At 46.6% G+C, this 26,656-nt stretch overlaps 1 protein-coding gene across 2 annotated transcripts in view; it reads left to right on the top strand.

The window, feature by feature from the left end:
• Prkcb (protein kinase C beta) overlaps positions 1–26,656 on the top strand; it is a 341,534-nt gene that overhangs the window by 238,843 nt on the left and 76,035 nt on the right. For both annotated transcript variants that reach the window (XR_005975798.1, XM_041667187.1), the window contains exons 8-9: positions 5,737–5,833; positions 13,418–13,564. Coding sequence is in view for 1 of the 2 variants with exons in the window: in XM_041667187.1 (XP_041523121.1) it covers positions 5,737–5,833; positions 13,418–13,564 (244 nt within the window). In the remaining variant the exon portion in view is untranslated. The remainder of the gene's footprint in view (positions 1–5,736; positions 5,834–13,417; positions 13,565–26,656) is intronic.

Genomic DNA, 26,656 nt, shown 5'->3' with positions numbered 1-26,656 from the left:
AGATTCACCTAGACTAGCCAGCGCAGTCCCTGCTTTCTGACACTGAGATTATATGCCTGTGTGTGATGCCACACCCAGGATGCTCCATGTGGATGCCATAGTTCCAAACTCAGGGGCCTCATACTTGTCCAGCGGTGTTTTTTAGCATGCTTGGATGTTGAATAAGTCACATCCCTTCTTGCAGACTCAGTTTCTCCCTCTGGCAGGAGATGGGCTCCTCTAACCAACCGTCCCGCCGTGTTACAGCAGTGAATGATGTCGACAGTGGTTCTCTAAGTCAATAAAGGATCTGGGAAAAATCTTCTTGCCAAATACTGTTGTGCAGCAGCGGTGCCTCTGGGGTGTTCAGTGACAGGAACATGCTGTGCAATCTTGTGTCAAGGAGCCGCAGGCTAGACCCCCGAGCTCAAGTATGCAGGCGTCTCTGCGACCTAGATTTTGGTTATCACACTCTATGATGTTCACACCTCGAGGAAGCTCCGAGAGTGTGCCCTGGTTGTCCAGTGATGCCCAACCGTGATTTAAAACCATGTGGCACAACCCACAGAGGCAGCTGGAGAAGCCTCCAGATGTGCAACACCTGCCCCCGGCCACTCATCTGCCTCGTAGTTGCCAGCCCTGTACCTGCTGTCAAACGCTCCCCTGTGCTCCTAATTGTGTCTATTTATGCTCTCTCCCCGCTCCCTCTCGGTTTTGCTGGAGAATCATCTGTATTACTTGCTTGGTTTGTTTTTCTCCAAAGAATCTGCTCTGGGACTGTACCTCAGTTCTACGTCTGCTTTCTTCTCTCTGTCTGTTTGTTTTGCATTTGTCTTTGAGCCCCAATTGAGTGTTTTGCTATTTGGTTTTCTCTTCTTACCTTACCCAGCTCTTTAGGAATAACAAACCCTATTGGGTGGATAGACAATTCCTTTAAGTTGTGACATTTCACATCCTGACTTTTGTGGCTCTTTCCGGCTCTGCCATTATGTTTTTCATTTCCTTTCTTGCACGCTTATGTGTAGGCATGTGCTTTAACCTTGAGAGATAGCTTTGCATTTAAATATTTGCTCCTGGGGCAGGGAGGATGACTCAGCCATTAAGAGCACTCGGTGCTCTCACAGAGGACCTGGGTTTGACTCCCAGCACTACTACTGAACCATCTCTCCAGCCCCTTGCTTTGTCCTTCCCACCTCTTCCTTTCTATCAACTAAACTCAGTCTACAGTCAATGTCTCTAAATATCCTATAGGTGCTTGAATAAAAATTGTATTTATTGTCTGTAGGGTATTTCTCAGCATTGATGAGCTCCCCATCTTCATGGTTTATGAACCCTTTATGCTTTTCTATTTTCATTTTATTTGCTTAAGATAAATGTATAATGATTGTCATGGCTTTCTCAGTAAAATTGTTAGAAACCTTTTTTCTCCCCCATTTCTATTGCTATTGTTTTTTCTGTCTATAAATGTAGCAATATCGCCCACTATGTAACTCTTCCTGGCTTATTATCTGACATGGAGTTTTCATCGTTGCTGTGAATACCCCCTCCCTGACCCCACTCAGGTCAACTCACTTCACTGATGGCATCTGTGCCATCACCTGTTCATTCTTTGGAAATCCACAGCCCAGAATCCTCTGTGCTCAGGAGACACAAGAGAACTAAACAGATATAGATCTTCAGCCCCAGGGAGCTGTCTCTCTAGGTGGAGAAAAAGAAAAACATTTTACATTAGAAAAAACAAAACAACAACAAGAAAACCAAGCATGGCATGTTCCAGGCGATAAACAAATGCTATCAGGAGACATAAGAACAAGGAGAGGGGATGCTGGGAGCACGGCTGGTTTGTACATTTCATTCAGTCCTTTCTCAGGAAAACACTTACTGGCAAGGTGACGTTTGGCAGGATGTCTGACCTGGCCCTGCTGCTGTCCAGGGAGAAAGCACTACGTGCAAAGGGCCTGAGGCCCGTGTCTGGTGAACCGCAGGCGTCTTGAAGCAGCTTGGGGAACATACGTCAGAAAGGAGGAGACCTGGTAGTATGTGCTCTGAGTGAAGAAACTAAGACCTATTTGCCCCTTGTCCCTTCTTCATCCCTCCACCTCTGTGTATGCCTGCAAAAATAAAAACAGAATCCCACAGTGTATTATGAATCTGTTCCCAGCACTCAATAACCTTGTAAATATCATTTTACAAAATGTATGTGTATGGGTGTAGTATGTATGGGTATGTACATGCATGTTCATGTATGTGAATGCTCTTGTAGATCAGGCTGGCCTTGAACTCACAGAGATCTGCTTGCTTCTGCCTGCCGATTGCTGAGATTAAGGGCATGAGCCAACACTACCCGTGTGTGTGAATACTCATGTGGGGTTGGTGCTTGTGTGTTATGGCATGCACGTGGAAGGGAGGGTCTCTGGTGTTGGTCCGTGTTTTCTAGTTTGTCTATGGCAGAGTTCAGTTCACCGCCGGTACACCAAGCCGGGTGACCTGTGAGCTTCTGGGAAGGTAGGGTTACAGATGCTTGCTGCTGGACCTGGCTTTATATGAGTACTAGGGCTTCCAACTCCATCCTCTTGGTTGACAAGCAAGTTCTTTGTCCTCTGAGCTCTCTGAGATGCTCTTAGACATTATTTCTCATAGCTTCGTGCGACCCACGGTGTGGAACTGCCTCCGTCAGACAGCAGCTTATTCTACGTGGGAAATGCTTATCTATGAGAAATAACTCCATGATAACAAACTGGCAGCTCAACTCTTATGTGTACAACTTTAATTACATATTAATAAACCCGCAAGGCTGAAATGGATGGCTCTGAGAATGCGAGTGTCGACAAAGTGTTTGCCAACACATCCTGTATTTAAAAAAATCATCTCCATCTGATGAATGTGTGAGAGTATTATTGCACCCCCAGCTGTCAACTCTTAGTTTTGTATATGTCAAATACTCAATGCAAGGACCATACACATTCATTATTTCTAATTATGCTAAGCATTGTCATTTGCAGATACTTGTGAATGACAGCCCTGGCTTCGCATTTTTCTCATTGGTTCCTAAGAACTTTTCATAGGGGATGCCGCTCACTGTAGACCACTTGCTCAGCAAGCATGGAGGCCTGGGTTTCGTCTCCAGCACTTTGGAGAAAAAGAGCTCTCACTGCTGAGGGTATTAGTGCTTTCTCAACTTGTGTGTTCTGCAGTTCTTCCCACTCATGTTAGTTGCTGTTGTCCTTCATAGCTTTTTCCTTCCTTCCTTCCTCCCTCCCTCCCTCCCTCCCTTCCTTCCTTCCTTCCTTCCTCCCTTCCTTTTTCTTTTCTTTGAGACAGGGTTTCTCTGTTTAACAGCCCTGGCTGTCCTGGAACTTGCTTTGTAGACCAGGCTGGGCTCGAACTCACACATCTGTATTTTTCTTAGTATGCAGAAAGCATCTATGTAACTCTAAGCTAATGTGATAAATATCAAGGCAACGGCCAGAGACGTTTCTCGGCTCTGTTTTCTAATTCCCTAATTGTCCAAATTATCCATCCTGTGTTCACTGTCTCCAGCGGATTTTGAAATTCAGTGATTGGATTTTTCTTCTGTAACAATCGTTCCTAATTTCAGATTGTCCTCTTTCCTTGGTTCCCTTTGAAAATATGAATTAGACATTCTCTAGGTCTTCCCTTCAGCTGCTGTGTTCCCAGTTGGCCCAGTCCACGGCTTCTGTGTTTCTTTCCTTCTGATGGCTACGCTTCCACGTGTCCTGATGCCTTCATCTCTCCTGGTAGGAGGATAGGCACAGCAGTGATAGATGTCCTTGCCCTAGTCCTCAGATGCAGATAAGGGAGCCAGGAGCTTTTTGTAAGTTCTTGGAATTCTGTTTTGTGCAGACCAGGTATCCTGTTCCCTGAGAGGGGACCACAGCTAGAGACAACAGGAAGGTATTCCTCCTGATGGAGAAGTGTCCTCTTTCCATTGGCTCTGAGTTCCTGTTCTCTTCTTCTAGGGTACAGGTGTCCTTTCATGGGTGTGGGAGGAGTGTACACAGTCTGAGTCCAGAAAGGCTTCGCACACTCTTCTCACATGGGGCTGTGTCTCTCACTTGGCCTTTCTTTTTGAACAGTCATGTTTTACTTTAAAAAAGCGACAGGCTCCAAAGCTGTGGAGAAACTCCTCTCTCTTCTCTCCCCTCCTGTTTCAATTCCGTTGTTGGCAGTTGAATCTAGCACTTTGTACATGTTAATTTTTGCCCTCAACCCAAAAGACAGACTTTAAATGTGAACTTACTATTTATTTTGACCCCCCCATTTATTTGTTTGTTTATTTATTTATTTATTTATTTATTTTTTAGTTTTTCATGACAGGGTTTCTCTGTGTAGCATAGCTAAGTTGGAACTAACTCTGTAGACCAGGCTGGCTTCAAACTCACAGACATTCTCTTGCTTCTGCCTCCTGAGTGCTGGGATTAAAGGCATGCATCACCACTGCCCAGTTAAAATCCAATTATTTTAATGAAGAACATTAAGTCAAAATAATATGCAGATTTAGCAGAACCCATAGAAAGACTTATGAAAGGCGAAATTGGCCACACACCGTCCTGTGTTCTCTCATGACCAATGACATCACCTCGTAGAAGCTCCTGGGACTCCTGTGTAGAGCAGGCCTCCCTGGGTTCCAGCACACAAGTTCTTAGTTTTATAGCTTTTAGAGATTGGGGAAAGAGGGCTGGGTAGCCTCTGTGAGGCTTAGAGGCTCCTATTACTCCTATAAAGTCTTGAGATTAAGATCCCATATTTGTGCATACATCATATATGCTAATTTTGGGGGACAACTGTTGTAGAGGAAGAACTTGGGGGCCTTCCCTTCACCTTTGAGTGTCCTCTTTTCTTTCTCATTTTTTTTTTCTTTATTTCCTGTGGTCAGTATCCTAGTGGTTAAAAAAATAAACCAAAGTTCCCACGTGTATTATCAGATTATTGTTACCATTAATGATCACAGAGATGATGCTGTTTATTGAGGACTGGGGCTGTGTTGATTTCACCACCACAACCACCACCACCACCACCACCACCACCACCACCTTTCAGTTCTGTGCAGAAGGAAGGGACTTCTGCTCCAGTGTGTAGATGCAAAATGCAAAGGCTCAGATGGACTTTGGATCCAAAGTCATCCAAAGGAGTAAGGGGTAGGGTGGAACCGAAGCCAGGCATTGTGTAATGCCAGGGCTTGCCTCCATACTCACAGGGACCCTGTTCCTCCAGAAGCCAAACACAGAGCCCCCCACCCCACCTCTGCTGGGGAAAACAGCACTGTGAGGTCTGTGGTCCTGTTGGAAGGGGGCAGATGGGAGAGGCGGGAAAGGAAAGCGCACCCAGGAGGCCTATGAGCTTGCCTCAGCAGAGAGCAGCCCAGTGACTAATTGGCAGAGCTGGGGTGCACCTGTGCTGGGGCAGGCAGGCCACAGCCCGCACACAGAGGTCCTGGCCTCACCTTCCACCTTGCCTGAGGCAATGTTGTTGCTCAGCATGGCTTATGCAAGGCTAGCTGCCTGCCAAGCTGTTTCTGGGGGGATTCTCCTGTTTCAGCCTCCTTCTTTGAGCTTACAGATGCATCACTTTGTCCAACTTTATGTGCGTCTGGGGATTTGAACTCAAGTCCTCACACACTGAGCTGTCTCCCCAGCCCTCAACAGTTTGATTGATTGTTTTTAGGCAGGGCTTCTGCTCAGCTTGATGCTCTTACACACAGACACAGACTTTTCACAACCACTTGTCTCCCATCAGGTTTAAGCTACTGAGCCAGGAAGAGGGCGAGTACTTCAATGTGCCTGTGCCACCCGAGGGAAGCGAAGGCAATGAAGAGCTGCGGCAGAAGTTTGAGGTGAGGGTTTGTTCTTTCACCATATTCCCCCCCCACCACCACCATGGGAACCTGGTGCACTGCATCACTGCGATCTTTTTTATCTTGTCTGTGGTGTGATATATATGCAGACTTTCCGTGACTCTGAGCATTTGCAATGCTGTTCCAGCTCCTAGAAAACTCTTATGTATACTTCAAGACCCTTCCCCTGTGAAATCGTCCCTGTACTGGTTCAGACTTAGACATTTCTTCCCAAGTGCTCATTCCATGCCCAGGTCTTTGTGATACTGATTTGGACTGGACTAGTAATAATGGAGAAGTGGACAGAGTACATATATGTTTTGTTAGAATTCTGAATTTGGGTCAATCAGCAGGTGGAGCTGTACTGTTTTCAGATAGATTGACCGCCCTCGTGACTCTATGACTGGATATGGCCTTAGACTCTACTGCTGCTTGTTCCCCCCTTAGGCAGGCTTCTCTTCAGTCTTTGAGACCAGGGCTCCCCTCACATCAGCGACCATGGGGTGAGGTGTGCAGACACATGCCAGTTTTGCACAGGGAGATGTTCGAGGCAGGTTTTGCAGAGGGAAGGTGGCTGTGACTATGCATGGCATTTGTGCATCACATGATTTAAAAGTATTTTCATGTGGGAAACGTGGTCCTTTGTTCACACAGTCTAAAGAGTCAGGGCGCCACTGATCAGGTCTCGGTAGGAAGTCATCTGCTCACTCTAGAAGGTCAGTGGGAGCAGAGTCAGGGGAAGGAGGGGTGAGTTCCAGGTGAGGCTGGGGAGTGGGTGAGGACAGGGTGGCATGTGGGAGGAGGGGTGAATGTCAGGAGAACTGGGAGGTGGTTAAGGTTAGAGATCTGGCTGCAGTGGCTTTAAGAAAGGCTTTGGCATTCACTTCAAGAAGCATGTTAGCTTCACACTCAACTAGGCACCTGTTACTGGAGTGTCCAAGGGCCCTTGTCTTGAGCCTGGGTCCTCCACAGCCTGGACAATACTAGATGCTGTAGATGCCCTGGGGTCTCCCTGGAAATGAGTGCATTGGCCTTGGGCTGGCCAATCATCCTCCTCCACTGTTATAGTTTGAATCTGAAGTGTTCCCACAGGCTTATGAAGGCTTTATCCCTGTTGGTAGCTCTATTGTGGAAAGTTCTAGAAACTTCAACGAAAGGAACTAGACATCATGATGGGTCCCTGTAGTTGTCTTGTCCCTAGCTAGACTCTTCCTGTCTTACTCTCTGCTTCCTGTCCACCATGACGAAAGTAGATGTTCCCTCACCACACCCACCTGCTACCATGATGCCCTGCCTGAGTGCACAGGGCCAAGAGACTGTGGGCAGATTCCTCTGAAACTGGGAGCCAAATACATTTTCCTCCTTTAAGTGTGTCTATCCGGTGCTGGTCTCAGTGACAAAGTGACTAACATTCACAATGACCTTGACCGCTGAAAGTCTTTTTCTTGGTGGCCTTCGAAACTGAGTGACTTGATAAAAGATCCTTCCCACCACACGGAGCAGGGAATTGGATGTTTTCAGAAAAGAACTGGAAGGCAAGACTTCCAGAGAAAGCTCTCTGGGCTGGCAGTATCTGTTGGCTGAGGCTGTTATGATTATGGGTGAAAAAAAGAAACCCTATAACAAGGCCAGTATTCTCTTGTAGAAAATGAAGTCTCAGCTTCACAAAAAACGTTTCCTTCTGTCCTGGGGCTGCAGGGGTGACATTTCCAAACACCAAAGAAAACGTTTTCTATGCGAATAGAGCATTTGTCTGAGACAGTAATTGGCTTGAAGTACAGGGTTGTTTTATCTGCATGCGACAAAATATGTCCCTTTATCCCTAGCAGGAGCCTGCAAATACTTGTTTATGGCTGAATTATAATCGCTCCATACCATAGTTGTTGATTAAAAAAAAAAAAAAAACCGCTTCCAACAGACTGAAATCGCTCTCAGGCACACAGAGGGATTTTACTTGACCTTGAGCGTGAGAAATGTAATCCCCACACAATGAACAATTAGCAACCAGAATGAGTCAGGAATTACCTTCAAGCGTCTTATCAGGGGTGACTGGGACTGCCAGAATTGGGGTGATAGTGTTCTGTGGTGGGGCGTGCTGGATGCAATGAGTGGACATTCCGGAGTGTCCTCTGGAGGGTGTCTTCTGCCTCCGGCCTTGCATGTGTGTGGGGGCTGGGGGATATGACTCGCCTTTTAGGATCCACCTATTACTGTGTGTCACTCTGAGTGAGTGTGCCTTCCTTGTCACAGCCCGGAAAGCTACACTGGAGCCACGTCAGTTCCTCTTTCAGCAGAAGAAACTGAGGCACGAGAAGTGAAGTAACTTTTGAAGACCCCAGAGCTGGTCATGGCCATGGGTTTGAATTTCTCTAAAAATAAATGATAAAGGTCCCAAGCCTGGAATAGGAGGTTCCTTCCTGTTCCAAGCACTTGGGGGGCAGAAGCAAGAGATAGAGCATTTGCAACCAATCTGGGCTACACAGTAAGACCCTAGCTCAAAAACATCAGTCAGTCAATCAGTGATAGTAGTTGCTTTGGGAACTGGACCCTATAAGTCTTATGAGGAGCAGGGTGATGAGGAGGTAAGGCAAGAGAGAGAGAGAGAGAGAGAGAGAGAGAGAGAGAGAGAGAGAGAAATAAGGACAGCTCCCTTTATGTCAGTGAGGGATTAGTTCCAGAGGTCCCTGCCCTCAGGAGATACCCAGCCTGGAGACACCAGATTCTCCCAAGAGAAGGCCATATATATAATCTCCTCCCAAATGCTTTAAACCACCCCAGATGACCTAGAATGCGCATTGCAATGCAGTGGTCTCTAACTGGCTAATACTGTATAGTTTTGGGGATCAAAGGCAAAGGGTCTGTACATGTTCAGTATGGGGAGATTTTTCCTTCGTGATTTGCCCTGTGGCTGTGTGGATCTGCTGCTACTGACGATGACTGTCAGACCAAGCTGTCACTACTCCAAGCAGCTAGACTTTAATAACCCCTGTCTTCCAAAAACGAAAACATTGTGAGTTTCCTTGCTGAGTGCCCCCATCCAGGGACAGGAGCTGGGGTCTTACCCACAGCCCTTTTCCCTCACTAGTGGAGGCACCTACCCCTGATAAGATGAGCCCAGGGGCGGGGGACAAAGTGGCAGGTCTTTATAGACAGCAGCCCAGAGGTGGGGGACCACACCCGAGAGTCTGCTCAAGCTGCCTGGCTTTAAATCTTACTTGCAACAGGGTAGTTAGTCTGCCCTAGCTTTCAACACATCATCTGTAACAAAGGGACTCTGACACTCTTAACTGCCTGAGATTGCATGAGGGCTGGATGACATCATGCCTCTAGAAGCGTCTAGTACAGCATACACATTCAGGTGTCGAATGCTGGTAATGGTCCTCCATTTTCCAGATCCTCCCTGGAAATCAACCAAGCTCAGTACATGCTCCTGGGGTGGGTGGGAGCCTCTCCAGATGCACCCCTTGTTTTCTGGCCTCCTGGGATAGCTGGGAGTGCATTTGGGGCTCCCCGGTAGGTAGGGTGCAGAGGGGCCTGAAGTGGGGTATTGACCATCTGAGATGGAGCCTGAAGGTTTTGTGGTTCACTAGGGCAGAATGCAAAGGGACCCAGCTCCACTCGGCAGGGCTGCCTTCCACTTTGCCTCTCAACACTGCAGACATGAAAGGCAGCCGCCAGGGGAGGATTGTTTCTGCTGTGGCTTTCATTTTCAGTGACACTGTCTTTGATGCAGGACCCGTGAGGCACCTGCAACTCTGGGATCTCTAGAAAGTTGTATGACAGATTCTTGTCCTCAGGAGGCTCATAGGATCAGGGGAACAATCCTAAATGGGGAACTAGGAACCTTAACAGGGAGGAAGCCCACCCAGTGTCGCCAGGGCAACTTCTTCAGAAGAGGCTGGGAGTCTGGTTTTGCAGTTTTGTTTTGTTTTTGGTATGAGTGAGAGAACACAGGACCTCATGCCTGCCGTGAAAGTGCTCTCGTACTGAGCTACACCTCCAGCCCAGTTCTAGATGTTTATAAGACCTCTCCTGATTTTTGACAGTTGGCAACTGATTAAACATTAAAGTGACAACAGCGTTTGAAAGAATAAACTTCTTCTTTTGGTTCTAATATTGAACTAATATGCTATTGCTGTAACAAAGTACTGAAGCTAGGTAATTTAGAAGAAAAGGTCTCCCCCACACACGCACACAATTTAAGGGGATGAAAAGCTGCATGGCCCCTATCAGTGTGGCCTCTGGTGAGAACCATCCTGGCTGAGTCCCTTCATGGGGGAGAAACAGAAAAGGAAGTAGATGTGTGTGGAAGGGGGTCAGCACATAGTGGCTTTGCTTCCTAAAGACTTTAGAGAGAAATAACCAATGAAAGGAGCATCATTTCTTCCCAAGGGCGGCATCCTAGTCACCCACTCACTTTCCACAAGGTCGTATTGTGTCATACTGGGGACCAAGCTCCAGCATGGGAATCTTATCTAAACACAGTTCACAAACACTGGCCCCTAAGGACTTTTTTGTAATTAGTTATTTGGGGGGCTGGAGAGATGACTCAGTGGTTAAGAGCACTGGCTGCTCTTCCAGAGGACAAGGTTCAAATTCTAGCACCCACATGTGGCTCACAACTGCCTGTACCGCCTGTTCCAGGGGATCTGATGCCCTCTTCTGGACTCCACAGGCACTGCATGCACACAGTGCCCAGACACACCTGTAGACAAAATACCTATGCATGTCAACTAAAAGTAAAATGGAAAAAAAAAAAAGCTTAATTCCAGTCCACTGAAAAAAATCCAAGTGAAGAAACTGAAAGGCACGAGCTCTCCCATTTCCTTTAAGAGGAGATTGTGCTCTCGGAATCTCCATGTGGATGGACAAGCACACCCTATGGCTGGGGTGGGAGTGGGATGAGAAACAAGCATGGGAGTCCAGAACATCTCAGGTCAGCTACAGAGGAAACAGGAGACCCAGTGAGGAGGCAATGAGATGGAGCAGGGTGGGGGAGATTGGATCAGTCAGGAAAAAACCAGGAGACTGGAGGGAGGATTCAGGACGGCATGAGGATATGATCCAAGAAAGATAGGCAACCATTGTCTGGGGCACCTCTCTTACGTGACGTCTCCACCCCAATGACATGGTCTCATGCTTCGAATCACCTCCGCCTCCCTGGGACTCCTTGCCTCTGTCTCTCAAATCTCTCCTTTGCCCTTAACCCATAGGAGCTGCTTGTTGGGTGTTTTGGGCTTAAACGTCAACATGTCTTACTATAAAACTAGTTTGAGTTCTGGGACAGCTGTTTGGTTAGTAGCCTCAAACACCACCAACACCCATCAACAGAAGAATGATTAATATCAGCAATGAGTTCTCAGCAACCCTGAGAGGACTTTCTGGTTCATGCAACTGAGTGAAAAGGGATTCCAGAATGTTCTGATGAGAGGAGGAGAGAAGGCATGAAAGGGTCTTTGTGCTTTGATTTTATTTGAATGAAATTCAAGAATAGATGAAGCCGACCTATGAGCAGAGTTTGTCTTCGCTGTTTGTAAGGGAAGATCAGCTGCAAACCTCCCTGGGGAGTTGGTCTTGGTCCATATCTTGTTTGGGGTATAGCTATGCATATAATTGTCAAAGTTCATAGAATTATGTACTTAAGATCTGTGCATTTTACTATTTGCATCTCAATTATTTACATATTTTATTTATTTGTATAGGCATGATCATTTGTGTGCAGGTACATATGTGTTTATGTGCACATGGCAGCCAGCGGACAACCATGGGTGTCCTTTATCAAACACCATCCACCTTTATTTTGAGACAAGGTCTCTCACTGGCCTGGAGCTCACTGAGTAGACTAAGTTACTGGACAGTGAGCCTCAGGGCCCCATCCTCCTGCCTCCACCTCTCCAGCCCTGGGATTACCAGCATATACCACCATGCCCTTTGAAATGTGGATTCTGAGTTGGCAACTCAGCTCTGTGTGTTTACAAGGCACACACTTTTCCAAACTAACTATCTCCCTTGGTCCCAACTTCAATTTTTTTTAAAGCAGTAACTAAGAAGATGAAAAGCGATGGGAGCCGAGCAGTCTCGCTCACTGAATGTCGGCCTAGGCTACAGCTGACATCATTCTTGAAAGTCAGCATGGAGGACATTGTCCCTGCACGATGCGCATCCTCTGAGCATCAGTGTTTCTTCTGCTCCCTGATCTACTCTGGGCACCTCCAGCAGAGCCCGGTGTGTAGCAGACACTCAGTGGGAGTCCCTTGATTGGATGAGTCATTTTCATTGGCATTCAAAACCCCAGGAAGGGGCTGAGGAGATGGTTCGGTTAGTAAAGTGTGCAATCGGAAGGACCTGAGCTTGACTCTCCACCACCTCATGTAAAACCAGGCGCGTGGTTATGACATGCATTTGTAATCCCAGTGCTCCTATGGAGAGAGGGGAGGCAGAGATGGGCGAATCCCTGGAAACTAACTTGAGGGCAAGCCAGCCTACCTTGGTGCACACAGTGGCAAATACTAAGACAGACCCTGCCTTCAACAAAGCAGAAGGTGAAGGCTGACACCTGAGGGTGTCCTCTGACCTCCACTTGAGTATTGTGTCATGCACACACTCACATCCCCACTTACATTTATAAAAATTTACACCCCTCTCTCTCTCGATCATCTGTTGTCTGTCTGTCTGTCTATCTATCTATCTATCTATCTATCTATCCTCTATCTGTTTCTCTCATCACACACACACACACACGCACGAGGGGGGGAAGAGAAACAAAACTCCAGAAAGCATTTTATTGCCTATTTGTCATCAAAAGACATGAAATAAGGAAACCATGATAATGGTAGCCATTCACAGGGTCTGCTGTGTACCGGGGCTCATGCTTGGCACTGGCACTGTCAGCGTTCATGGGGACTGAGGTCTAGAACGTTCCTTTGCCAGGTGCACTCCGTTGCCTGTTCTGCACCACATACTCATCCAGATACCCGAGAATCAGTGAAAACCAAACTGGCAAAGCCCGTGTCCTCCAGGAGCTTACACTCTGGTGTAAAGGAAAACAGAAGTCACGAAACAAGCATGTGTGAAGAAAGTCAAGGCAACGAGGACAGAAATTACCAACAGCTGTGTCTGGACGGCAGCTGGGAAGGGCTGGCTCTCTTATACAGGCTCAGCGGCTATGGGGAAGGAGCACTTAACTCTCTCAACAAATGCAAGCTGAAGCATTTTGGCTAGTGGCTGACTCGCTTGTATGAGAAGCTTCATGTTACTTACTGTGAAACTTGGTAGGGAGGGACCCACTGTGGGTCCTCTGGGTGACAGATAGATGCTAACAGGCAGTGCTGATAGACAGGGAAAGAAGTTGATGAATTCCAGGGTGGCCAAGGAAATATGCACCTCCCAGGGAAGGACGTGATTGGAGGGATAATGAAAGGGGCCCAGGATGGCCTCAAGGCGGTACATTTGCAGAGCAATGCAGTTGTGCGTTGCAGAGGTTAGGTTTCTGACTGTAGGAACCACAGCATCTGCTGAGCCCGTGTATCTTCCTACAGCGTGTTCCCAGCCCTCATCCTGTATTCTGTTTATTTCTTCCTCCAGAGAGCCAAGATCAACCAGGGTACCAAAGCTCCAGAAGAAAAGACAGCCAACACCATCTCCAAATTTGACAACAATGGCAACAGGGATCGGATGAAACTGACCGATTTTAACTTCCTGATGGTGCTGGGGAAAGGCAGCTTTGGCAAGGTACAGAGTGACTTGGTGGTGGCATCCACTTTGGATGGAACGGATGTCCTTATGGTGGGAAAAGAGGTGAACATAGATAAACCCAGGTTGCAGCCTGTACTGAACATTGTGAAGAAGGTGAATAGGGGCTTATCTCACCTACAAATCAAGAGGGGACCCACTCACATGATCTGGGGAGGAGAAATGAGCCAAGAATGGCAATGAGCCAGCCATGCATTCAGAACAAGGAAGGAGGGGCTGAGAACATAGCTCAGTTATCAGAGTGGCTTGCCTAGAAGGCATGATGCCCTGATTTGGTCCCTAGCATTACATAATCCAGACATAGAGGCAAGTACCCATCACTTCAAAATTTAGGCATCAGGAGGTAGAGATACAGGGATCCTCCTCAGCTGCATAGTGAGTTCAAGGCCAGCCTGGAATACATAAGACCCAGTCTCTTGAAGTAAGCCAGAGCAAGGAAAGACTGTTCCAGCAGAGGGAAGAGCAGTGCCAGCATCCCGAGGTGGGAAGGGCTTGGCGCATTCCAGGTGTCACCAGGAGGCACTGGGACCATGGTGACATGAGCAGAGGACAGGAGGTAGCGAAGAGAAGCAGTGGCCTGATCATGCTGAGGGCCATGAGCTAGAAAGGTACGCATGGATTTTATCCATGGTGCAGTGGGGAGCCATTGGAAGTTTTTAAGCAGAGAAGTGACACGATCGGGTTTGCTTTTGGAAAAGATCACGGTGGCCGTTGAGACTGGGAACAGTTCCTCTTGAGCAACAGCACAGTGAAGGATGACCCTGGGACTCATAGAGCAATCCTGGATGCTTTTATAGACACCGCGAGATGCTGTTTTACCAGAGTCGAGATTGTGTTATAAGTATTCCTGACTTGTTTAGTGTTGTTTGGAGTCTTTGAATCCCTGAGTGTGCCACAAAGATGTCTGCTATAAATCTCATCGCGTGAACTCAGGTGTGCAAAAAATATAAATTTCTTTTTCGTCTCTGAAACTTAAGCAAGAAACCTGAGTTATCCTTGAGTCCCCCTCCATTCTCCATCTTTGTCCTTATACCACCCGTGCCCTTCCATACTCCATACAGTTCAGTCACCAATCCTGTTGGGTCAGTCAAAGCCTACTCAGCACCTGCTACCTCTACTCCATCTTCCACAGCATGGCCCTCAGCCAAACCGCTGCGAAAGCTCCTTACTGGTGTCCCTTGCCACCTCAGCACCCATAATCAGTACGCTCCTCGCTTAGCAGCTGCAGTGGTTTGTTCACTAGCTTCCTGTAAGTTAGTCTTCCCTCCTGCCACCGCTCAGATGCATTGTCTGTTCCATTCTCATTCGTGGCTTACGCTACCCTTATGATCTCGCCCTTCTTTGCTCCTTGACATCTTTACTGTTTCTTCTCCTGTTGCCCAGCACATTCTAGATATAATGGTGGCTGCTGGGTGCCTGAATCAAGCCAGTTTTCTTCTTCCCATAGATCTTTGTTGACACAAGACCCTCAGGTCTTTGCATGGCTGGCTCTTCTAATTCACATCTCTACTGGGATAAAACTTCTGTAAGGTCTTCCCTGACCACCAACTTAAAGCAGTTATCCATTAATTCTCTTGTTTGATGTAGGGTCTTGCTACATAGCCCAGGTTGGGCTCCAACCTATAGTCTCGCTGCATCAATCCTTCCTCATAGTGCTGGGATTTTAAGCATGTACCCCCTTGCCCAGCCATTCTCCATTCTATTTTCTCCTCTCATGAAAATTATTAATGGATGATACTCCTACTTACATACTGGTCTGTTGCTTTTTCTGCTAAAGTGACCCAAGAGTAAGACTCTTCCCTGTTATAGCCAACTCTGAATTTCAAAATTATGGACGTGATTAATTCAACATTTAGGTTTAATGCTTGTGTTTTCTATTGCCTATGACCAGATTTTCTATTGAGATCCATTCAAGAGTCTGAAATGCTGTCTTAGACTTTGAAGAGCCTCAGGTTGGAATGAGAATGGAAAGAAAGGACAGACACCCAAGGGGGTGACCAAGGAGCACTGAGCTCCATCAGGTTACACAGTAGGCAGCCGATTGTGGTCCACACCCCTTGGGTGAGTTTTCCAAGCAGTGATGAGCAGTTTGGGTGTGGGGTGGAGAAGCGTACTGGGAGTAAGACTAGGGCTGTTTAGGGGAAGCAGTGAACTAGATTATGGTAACAGCCTGCTGCAACCCACAGAGGCTAGCATGTAGAAAGCAGGTGGCCAGGAAAAATGTAGTAACTGAGTGAGTGAACGCAGTGCCTAGACAGGGTCAGAAAGGAAAGTAAACAGGAAGAGGGGAGCCACTCGGTGGTAGTGAAGGGCTCTATGGAAGCCTAGAGATGAAATATTAAGGGGAGAGTCAGGGTGTTTAAAATGTTAGGAAGAATGGATTTCAAAGTAAAGCAGTTTCCCCAAGGATGAAGGAGAAAGTGACCTAAAGGAAGAGGGAATTCTGATAGGCTGAGTCCAGTAGGGAGTCTTGTATTATGTCATTTCTGAGGTTTGACCTATGTCACATGGGTGGGTTTTGAACCTTCCTATTGTCCTTCTGCCTCATCCACTCAGGTGCAGAGATCACAAAGGAGCAACACTGCACCCAGTCTTATGTAGGAACTTCAAAAATTAAGTTTTGAGTTGGGTACAGTGATACACATAAATAGCTACACAAGAAACTGAGCAAAAGGAGTCAAGGCTAGGTGGGCAGTATAGTCAGACCTCCAACTCATAGAAGATAAAATTGAATCATATACAACGCATATGTGAGCACATATACACACATAAGCGTGCGCGCACGCACACACACACACACATGCAGAGTTTTGCGGATGTAATTTTCATGCCATTATGCTCTCCCCACATAACCAATACAATCCTCCAGTGGTTTCTAATTTGTCAAACAATCAGCAGAGTCTCAAGATTCTCACCACCCAAGAAACTTCATAATTACACACAGTCCTTTCTCATTTCTTTCTTCTCCAATTATATTTTAAGTCAGCCTTGTATTTACATGGCTTACAATTAAAATTATATTAAGAGTATAAACATTGGGGAATCTTGCTTCCACTCAAGTTTGCCCACTCCTGTGGCCCCTCGCTGACTCGGTCTCCACATGTGAACTTTTCTTAATTGAATTTGCTTCATTCTAGTCTCCCCGGGCTCATTTACCATTCTTATTTTTGTCCTTGTTAACTCAAAAGTCAGTGTACCGTGCACATGCTTTTGATAACTTAACAGTATAGGCAGGAGAATTGCTGATGGAAAATGGAAATTCCATGGGGGCTTCTGGAAAGAACTGAGGCTGAGGTGGGGCTTAGGGGGGTAGTGGGAGAATGGATCGTTAGGGAACAGTGAGCAAATAAGAGAGAATAGATCATATGTTTCCATGGAAACTGTTACAATAATTGAGAGTTCTCTTGCAGGCTGGAGATGTAGCATTAAATAAATCACAGACAGAATAACAGTCTATCATGAAAGCAAAACAGAATCACAAACACCTCTGTGATCACTTAAAGCAGAGCGATCCTTTGCTACTCTACGATGCCAACTCTGGTTTGGAATTCTGCACTTTTGCATTTGAATGCCGACTTTGAACATCTTTCACGCTCTGGCTAGGTACATAGATCAGACCCCTTAAAGAGAAGAATGCGGCCACGAGTCTGCTGTCCCCCTTTGGAAGATGAAAAGAACCAGCCTTGGGCTTTGCGCCTCCCTCCCCCAGGTCCACAGTATCAGAACTGGCCCAGAAAAACAGACTCTCAACAAGCACTGCGATCATTTGCAGAGCCACTGACGGTGACACAAGCATTTTGCTGAGAGCTGTGAAAATGTCACAAGGGTGAAAGCGAGTGTGAGGCCACCGCGTTCCAAATGTGTGGCCCGCTCCTGGAAACCTGCGAGAGAAGCGTCATCTCGAGAGTTAACTCATGGTTCTCGGGAAGGTTGTCTTAGTTGAGCATGCTGGTCGGTACGTTGGATTTTCTTAGAGACAGAGGTATCTGGAAGTTCCATATATGTGCATATATAAAGAGGGGAAAATGGACAGGTGACTGATTATCGTCTTTGCATGGCAAGCACCTCTTACAATACCTGCACAGCATAGACACGAGTCTTTTTTTTTAAATAATGGTATTTTCTATTTGGTCTTAGAAAGTTCCGTACATTTATGTTTTTATTTCATGCAGTACATGTTGATTGTATTCATCAATTCCCCCCTCCCTTCCTCTATCCAAACCCCACCTCTTTCTCAACATCATGTCCTTTCATTGTTATTAATAACCTCCTGCGTCTATTTAATGCTGCCCACGTGTGTGGAGGGACATCCACAGGGGCAGGGGAAACCTACCAGATCACATTTTCAAAAAAGAGTGAATCTCCCTCCCTCAGCAGCTCTAGAGATGAGGCTTTGGCCCCTTCCCCCGTCCTTGATCTTGCACAGGTGACCACAGCTGCTGGGAGTTGATGTGAACAACAGCCACACCATGTCTGGAAGTGAACATTTCATAGTTCTCTCCCATACTGACCGAGCTTACATTCTTTCGGCTCCCTTCTCTGCAGTGCTCCCCGAGCCTTGGATGAGGAGGTTGATGTAAATGACCCGTGTGTACCTGAGAACTCATTTATACTCAGCTCGTAGACCAGTTATAAGTCTTTGCATTAACCAGTGCCTACAGCAAAAAGGAGCTTCTCTGACAAAATCTAAGTGTATGTCTATGGGTATAAATATAAATACCTAGGAGGCAGTTAGACAGGGTGAGCATTTAACAAAGCAACAACAGTATATTCCCCATGTGGGCCTCTGATCTTCCCAGTCATGGGCTTTTGATTGGGTGGAACTAGCTCAAATCCAACCAGAAAGCAGTTGGTTTCCTCCGTAGCTGTCATACCACGCTTGCACTAAGGGGTACCCCTCTCCAGGAAGGCTGGTTTTGTAGCATGTCAGGTCTAGTGCTGGGTAGGATCTGTACAACACCTTCTGGCACTGTACAAGTTAGACAGCAGGGAGGGGGGGAGTGTCCTGGTCAGTGTGAACCAGATATAACTCTACACCGCACACTTGATGTCTCTCATCCAAAAGTGCCATGTTACAGACATCTGTTAAGTGATGAGGGCTAATATTGCTGTCTTCTGCAACTCGTGCACTTATGGTAATGTTACATATTGTTCAAATCTTTTTTAAAAGTTACACAGGAGCTGGGACAATAAATCAGTTGATGGTATTTGGGATACAAGCATGTGGACCTGAGTTCATACTGGTGGCAGGAACCTATATAATCCTAGCACTGGGGGAGGCAGGGACAGAAGGATCCCTGGGGATTGCTGGCCAGCTAGCTCCAGATTCAGGGCTTAAAAAAAAATAAGGTGAGGAGCAATAGAGGAAGACATCTAGCATCAATCTTTGGCCTATGCTTGCATGTACATGAATACACATACACACACACACCCAGAGAAAGAGAGAGGGATAGGGAGAAAGAGAAGGAGAGAGAGAGGGAGGGAGAGTGAGAGAGAGAGAGAGAGAGAGAGAGAGAGAGAGAGATGCATGCATGCAGAAAAGTGAAGCCAAAAAGTTAGATGGGGAGGTTTTCCTCTTTCTCTTATATGTCTGACTCTTGGTTGTAGCAGGTTGTGTGTGTGTGTGTGTGTGTGTGTGTGTGTGTGTGTGTTGCAAGGTAGAAGAGAACTGTATCATAGGCATTGATTCACAAATATAAAGAAGTTGAAATCCGCGGCTGAAGGCTTGTTGTGTAAACACGAGCCTGAGTGCAGAACCTCCGTAAAGTCAGCGCAGCCATGTGCATCTGTAATTCCAGATTCCTGTGCTGAGCAGAGAGGTGCCAGCAGCAGACTCTTGAAGCCACTGAGCCAGCTAGCTGTGACAAACAGCAACGAGACCCTGACTGACAGTAGAAGGAGGTGGCTGGGGTTGCTCTTGGTCACCACATGTGACCCTCACGTGTGCATACCCTCACTCACACATAAAAATGCATACATACATACATACACACACAACACACAAACGTTTAAAAAGAAGCTCAAACATAATACAAAGATCCCTGTAAAATAAAATAATATTTATTGCAACTTGATTGTTACTAGAAAAAAATGAAAATAGCTTAAAGAGTCATTAATTTAAATGAAGTTTAAATAATAGTGGTTTATCCAAGATACATTTAAACGAAGTGTCTTTCTCTGATTTGCTTCCTTTCACATTTATCCATTTTTAAACAGAAAAATGGGAACGGTGTAAGGAGCATCCACAATACCTACCACCTAGATTCTGCAATTACCAATTGACTTTCTTTGCTTTATCACATCTCTGTGTGTCCATCTGGACACCCTTCCACACCCTCCCAGGGCATTTCAGAGCCAGCGATGGACCTCAGTTCATGTTAATCTAAACTCTGTAGCATGCCGTCCTTCTAACCAGGGCACAATCATCTAAGCTCACATTTACAGTTAACAAAATACACATTTCTTACGTGCGTGGTTCTGTACATTTTGAAATAATGTTCACATTAAAGCCAAACTGAAGGAGCAGGCTGAGCGTGGCTGTGGAGTGCTGGGGGAGCCTACAAGAGGGTGGCTCTAGACTAAATCACCGAAGGCCTTCCTGAGATAGCTCATGAGGATGAGTTAACCAAGCAAAGGAGGTAAGAAATGAATGAGAACCTTGGTGCCTCCACTCTGACTTAGGCTTGTTTGTGTAGCAGGCAAGACATGAACTCAACCGCTGGAACAAACAGACTCCTAGAGGTATACTAGCCCAGATATAACAGAGGTATAATTTAAGTCATAAATAGTCCAAGATGGATGTCCCTCCCTGGCCCCTCCCACTCTCTCCATATGACAATTAAGGAACAGAATTCTTTCTGCCATACATGGGCCACATTAGTCTCACTAGCCTGTTCTCTACATTCAGAGGGTGGAGGGGGAGGACCGGGAGGAGGAGGTTCAAGCTGCTTCTTAACGGGCTTTGTTCTGGAAGTGACACACATCACTTCTGCCCACATCCTATCCGAGAGATTTCATTCCGTGGCCACGCCTCGCTGCAAGGGAATCTGGGAGAATAATTTTGGTGGCTGACAAGAGGTTTTACCGATCTTACCTGCTTGTCAGCTTTGGATGGGAGTCTCAGTGTCCCCAAAGACCTTCTGACCTTTTCCTTTGGAACACCCGGTTTCCCACATCCCATAAACAAAAAAAAAAAAAAAAAAAGAAAGAAAAAAAAGAAAAGAAAAACTTGAAGCGCCTCTTCCTGGTGACATTTCCTTGTGTTCAAATCATGGGACATGCCAGGTGCTGGAGCTGCCTTTCCTGAGCCCAGCAGAAGCCAAGAATAAATCAAGTAGGAAGAAGTCAGCAGCTTATGAAATTGAAAGGATAAATGGGTGAGTACTTAGACACTGGGCACCCAGGTACCGCATCCACGGGCGTTAAAAACAGCCCCGTCTTGTTCTGTGGCTGAGTGTTCATCTAAGCAGAAAACACAAACCTCCTCTTCTACGGCTTCATCTTCTTGGAACAGTAGCCAGGAGATCCAGTGCCTGGATGATCCCAGAAGTCTAAGAAGTAGACCCAAAGTGCCTAAAACCCCCCCAGAGTCCAGGAAGATGCCCTTCCATACTCAGAAGAATTTAGCTGCTGTTCTCCAAGGTGCTGGCATGGACTTCTCCAGCTCAACATTCACACCACAGAGGCACACACGGAGGTGCAATCACAGATCTGACTCGACAGTCGTATATTTATGTGTTCTAGGACAGCCTATTAGTGAACGGCGATTTTGCTCTTGTACTGCAGCTAGTGTGAGAGTTAAAGTTATGTTTTAAGTTTTAATTGCTGTGCCTAAGATCCATAAAACAAAAAAATGCCTCTACTCTGTAGCCCCTTGCCCAAGGACAGATACTTCCTGAGGTGCTGGGGGCTATTGTTTATGTAAGATAACAAGCCACATGTTTTCACTCCCCTAGCGAAGTTTTTTGACCCTAGTGCGTCAGACATGCTCGATCACGTGTAGGTAGGAGGTACACAGGCAAGAAATATGTCGGGATATATGTTTGCCCCTAATTAGTGAGAAATATGTAGCCTTGTGGGTTTGCCTTTGTAAGCCTCAACAAAATGTGACTTGTTGCCGTTTTCCGGGAACCCTGAATGGACCTGGCCAGGATCCATCATCCTCGCCAGTGTGTAATTAAATCTTGCTTCAAATTTGGCTCAAAAATTGTGGTAATGGTTTTATACTCACAGGGTGGGCTTGACACTAATACCAGCGGCACAACTGAGGAAAAGGCTTCACATCCTATGCTCACATGTAGTTTGCACCTCCGTGGCCACTCTGTTTCAAACAATGTGGAGTCTTCTCTGAGAGTCTGGTGTGGAACATCTCAGTCTCCCCTCCACTTCGGATCCTGTCCTTTGGAGGAGGCTCATGCATCAGGATCCTCTGTTCTTTCAGCATCCTTCCTAGGATCTGCATCCTCCTTCCTTGTTTTTTGCATTGAGTGGATATAGAGAGTCAAGCTGCTCCTTTGAGATTTGCTGCTTCACCAACTACTCCGTCTTCGTCCTTTACAAAGTGACGCCTCTGATTACCAGCCTTTGGCAGCACCTGTCTCAGGTGTACATCACTCGGAAGATCTACCACCTAGGTTATGCTTTTTGTTTGCTTGAGAAAGGGTCTATCCACATAGCCCTAGCAGTCCTGGAACTCATTATGTAAGCTAGCTGGTCTTGAACTCACAGAGATCTGTCTGCTTCTGCTTCCCTAGTGCTGGGATTAAAGGTGTGTGCCACCACGCCCAGCCCAGAGGTCAGGCTTTTGAGAGCAGAGGGAGATAATTCTTCATTTCTAGAAGTGCCCACTGACATCCATAATTAATGATTCAGTTGCTCAGAGGTGCTTATTGAGTATTTACTGTGTACCAGACTCCTTTTCAGAATAGCAGCAACGCCTGTGAACAAGACAGACGGTAGCATCAGCCCTTACAGACTTACACTCTACTGGTGGTGACGGTAATGGTGACAATGCTGGTGCCATCACTTTGAGGTCTTACGGTGTGTCAGGGCCTCATAAACGTTCTGTGTGGATTAGCTACCAGTTTTTCTATGATGTAGCTATGATCATTCTCCATTTTAAAGGTGACAAGACCAAGATAACAGAAGACTGGAGTAATTGGTGAAGTCACAAGTTTGTAAATGCCATTTAGTGGGTCAAGTTTGATTCGGAAACGCATAATTTGTGACTTTTGTGGTGTTTAGAATGTGTGGTGGTTTGAGTAAAATTGGCCCCATAGGGTCATAGGGAGTGTCGCTACTGGGTGGTGTGGCCTTGTTGGAGTAGATGTGGCCTTGTTGGAGTAGGTGTGGCCTTGTTGGAGTAGGTGTGGCCTTGTTGGAGTAGGTGTGGCCTTGTTGGAAGAAGTGTGTCACTGGAGAGTGAGTTTGGGGGTTTCAGAAGCCCAAGCTAGGCCCAGTGTCACCCATTATCCTGCTGTCTGTGGATTCAGATGTAGAACTCTCGGCTTCTTCTCCAGCACTGTTTCTGCCCGTGTACCACCTTGCTTCCTGCCATGATGATAAAGGATAAATCCTCCAAATCGTAGCCAGCCCCAGTTAAATGCTTTCCTTTATAAGAGTTGCCATATCATGGCATCTTTTCACAGAAATGGAACACTGACTAGCACAGGATGGAAGCCAGGGCCATGAGCATGTTAGGCAAGTATCCCACTATTGTGCTATACCTCCAGCCTTGGTTTGGGGCTCATCATGGCTTGATACTGAATCCGCACATCCCAGCTTATCTCCGTGTCTGCAGTGTCCATCTATTTGAATAGGATAACAATTTCCCCACATTTTCTCACGTTCGCCCTAAGCGCCATTTCTTCAAGCTGCTGAAGTACGGAGAAGCTCCCTCTCACCCACCTGTCCGTGGACCAGTGTGTGTCAGTGGGATTCCTGAGAGTGTTCCACGAGTAACCTTCCCTCCCACACCCTCTGCCCTCCTGCGCAGGCTTCCGCATCGTGAGATCATCCGGCTCTCAGAGCAACTCTAGCAGGAGCAGCTGCGCTGTTGTTTTCTTTGCAGTCTTGACCACCGTTTGCTCAGTTCTCACTAGCCGTACTACCTTGCCCCACCACCCCCGTTCCCGTCATACTCCCTCATCGCCTCTCACGTTCACTGGACACAGACTGTCAGGGAGGTATGTGCCATGGGCTTCCACGCATCATGTGGTGTTAATTGGCAACTATCTATTTTGCTAGATCACGGATAAAAACTCTGCCCTATCTATGTAGAAATTTAAGTGAAAAAGGCTTGGTGATTCCTCCAAGATGTGATCTTGGAGAGTTGTTTGTGGCTTGGAGGAGGCTGATCAGAACTTGTGATCTGGTTTTATGATTCCAGTTGCTTCTTACCATCTTGTAATAATACTCTTCTCCACTTTGGGGTGCACACGTCTTCCCAATTTCCCCCCCCCTTTTTTCCTCCTTCCCTTCCCTCCCTTCCTCCTTCCTTTTTCTCCTCCCCCTCCTCCTCATTCCCCTCTTCAGGACAGGCTTCTCCATGTAGTCCAGGCTACCCCCCAGAACTCACTGTATACTCCAGGTTACCTCCAGATGTAGAATCCTCCTGTCTCAGCCTCCTGGGCTGAGCTGCAGCACCCCTTATTCTGAAATAGTATTTCTAAAATGGCTACCAGAGCTACACAGTGACGTAAGTGTATTATTCCTCCTTCCGGGGAAAAAAGTTAAAAATTCTGTCTTGTGATCGCACTAATGTAGACTAATACCTTAACATTGCATATTAAAATATTTGGCCCGATCCCACACACCAGAGTTTCTCCCCTTGTGGTTTCATGAGCCCCCAAGATGGGGGCCCTCAGTACTGTGCCAGGCATGACCGAGGGAGAAGGCAGTGCCAGTTTCCACAGTAGCACCCCAACAGCCAGGTGCTCCACCAGAGTGCTCTGTGGACACAGGAGAATAGTCCAGATGCAGCATCTTGTAGCAGGTGCAGCGCTGAATTCTGACAGGAGGAACTATCCTGAGGAGATTAAAGGGGCCTTAGTTCCTAGCAACAATGGAGACCTTCTCTCCTAAAGTCTTTGAGTCCCAGCTGTGGGAGTCCATCCTCATTTTAATCTCATTAGTGGCGTGCATCCTCGCACACACATGCATACATACATTAGACGTGGTTATATAACCTTGCAGACAAAAGCGCTCCCCTTTCTTCACCCTCTTTACTATCTTCCTGTACCATATGTTAAATTGCTTTATCATATGGCTCACAGGAGCTGAGAGGCTTTGCTACCTGTCCCCTTAATCCTCTTCCGGGGAACCTCTCGACATTTGCTGTCTGATCTTGGCTTCCTGCCGTCTCTGTGGTTCTGTCCCAATTACGGTGCCTCTCCCCTCGGCCCCCAAGCTTCCATATGCAATTCTGATTGCACTACGATTTTGCAGGCTCATCTTCCTAAATCACTTTTCCCGATTTCCCAGGTCCCTGCTCAACAAAGTGACTTGCCGCTTCGGTCCTCGGAAGATAGTGAATTGAAAAACAAGATAAAGTTCTTTTCTTTCTCTCGACAAAATTAATTACATTGAGGAAAGTTAAATATCAAGAATTTCAGCTTTGTAATGTTTTACCTGCCGCAAATAGATGGTCAGGGGAGCAAAGGGAGTTCAGGACCGGAAAGACGTGGGCACAGGGCGCTCACCTACCACCCTCCTTCCCACCACTGACCTTCTCTCTGGCCACGCACCACCTCTTCCAGCACTTTCAGTGTTGAAATCCCAAATCTATTCTAGAAGTCTAAAATACCAGAAAGGAGAATCTAATGACCTCAGGCAGCTCAGTGATTCTTATCATCCAATTAGCTGTGCCCGAGAAAGAGGGGACAGCCACACCTGCAGAAGAATGGCGGGGACACGCTTTCTGAAAGTGTATTTGGTACGGGCAAGATCTCTTAGAGGAGAACCGAAATGACGACCTCTCTGGTCAACAAGGCAAAGGGAGAATTTCCTTTAGGTTTCTATGTCCTTTTAAATATTGCCTGATTCTCTGAGGGAAAACGCCACCATATTAAATCAAGTCATCTCACTGAGGGGCCATAGAGCCCATGAACATGGAAACTGAACAAGATTTAATTTTCTAGGCATGGTGATACACACTGCAAACCCAGATCTCAAGGGATCACAGGTTCAAGTACATAGTAGGATTCTGTCTCACGGAAACTAAGGGCTAGGTATGAAGCTCGCTGAGCCATTGAATAGCATGCCAAGGTGATGGGTTTGATCCTTAACACCACAAAGCCGTGGTGAGTGGGGTCCGGGGAGAGAAATAAGAAAACTGGATTCTGGTCCAACTTTGGAGCTTCCACAGTTTCTGTCTCCCTGCATCTCACGTGCATCTCTTTGCACCACAGCAGAGATCCACAGCGTGTTCTAATAGAGCATCTATCTTCTTTTCTACCACAAGCATGATAGCAGAAACCAGGGGATTACAGTCCTCTAATACAGAACAGCTATTTAGGATATGCAAATGAGGACAATACTTAGGGTGGCATGCCTTGCTTCACCCCATCCTCCTCCCCAAGTGTATTGTGCACTGTGTACTGACCACATGAAACACCGCTATAGAAATCTATCCTCTACCCCTGCCCAATGGGAGCTCATCTAAGTATTTCCGGTGTTGTCGATTTAATTTGTGGCGTAGTCTAACGAGGTAGGGCTAGCATCATCTCCATTTTTGGGATGCAGAAATAGAGACTCAGGCAGCAGAGGGAGTGGAGTCAAACCCAGTGAGCTCTCACAGCATCCACTGTGCTCAGCGGGATCCACTTCTGCCCCAGAGAAGCCGCAGGCTCCAGCAGCAGTGGTCTGTCGTGTCAACAACAAAGCCAATCTTATGCCCGTAAGGCAGATCTGATTATAAAGAAACAGGCTTTCTTTGTGCCACCTAATTGTTTAAGTGAATGACAGACCCTTAAGGGTTTCGTTTCATCGTCTTTGGGTAGAAGGCATCAATTATTGGCTTGTTTTCCCAGGAACAATCTACGAAAACAGTCAAATTAAATCTGCTTTTATTTT

The sequence above is a fragment of the Microtus oregoni genome, unplaced genomic scaffold (assembly GCF_018167655.1).
Source record: "Microtus oregoni isolate MIOR12 unplaced genomic scaffold, Mior012 000016F_ref0000370, whole genome shotgun sequence".
NCBI classification, from domain to species: domain Eukaryota; kingdom Metazoa; phylum Chordata; class Mammalia; order Rodentia; family Cricetidae; genus Microtus; species Microtus oregoni.
Note: the sequence above shows the minus strand (reverse complement) of the source record. Positions and strands in the feature narration are given on the sequence as shown.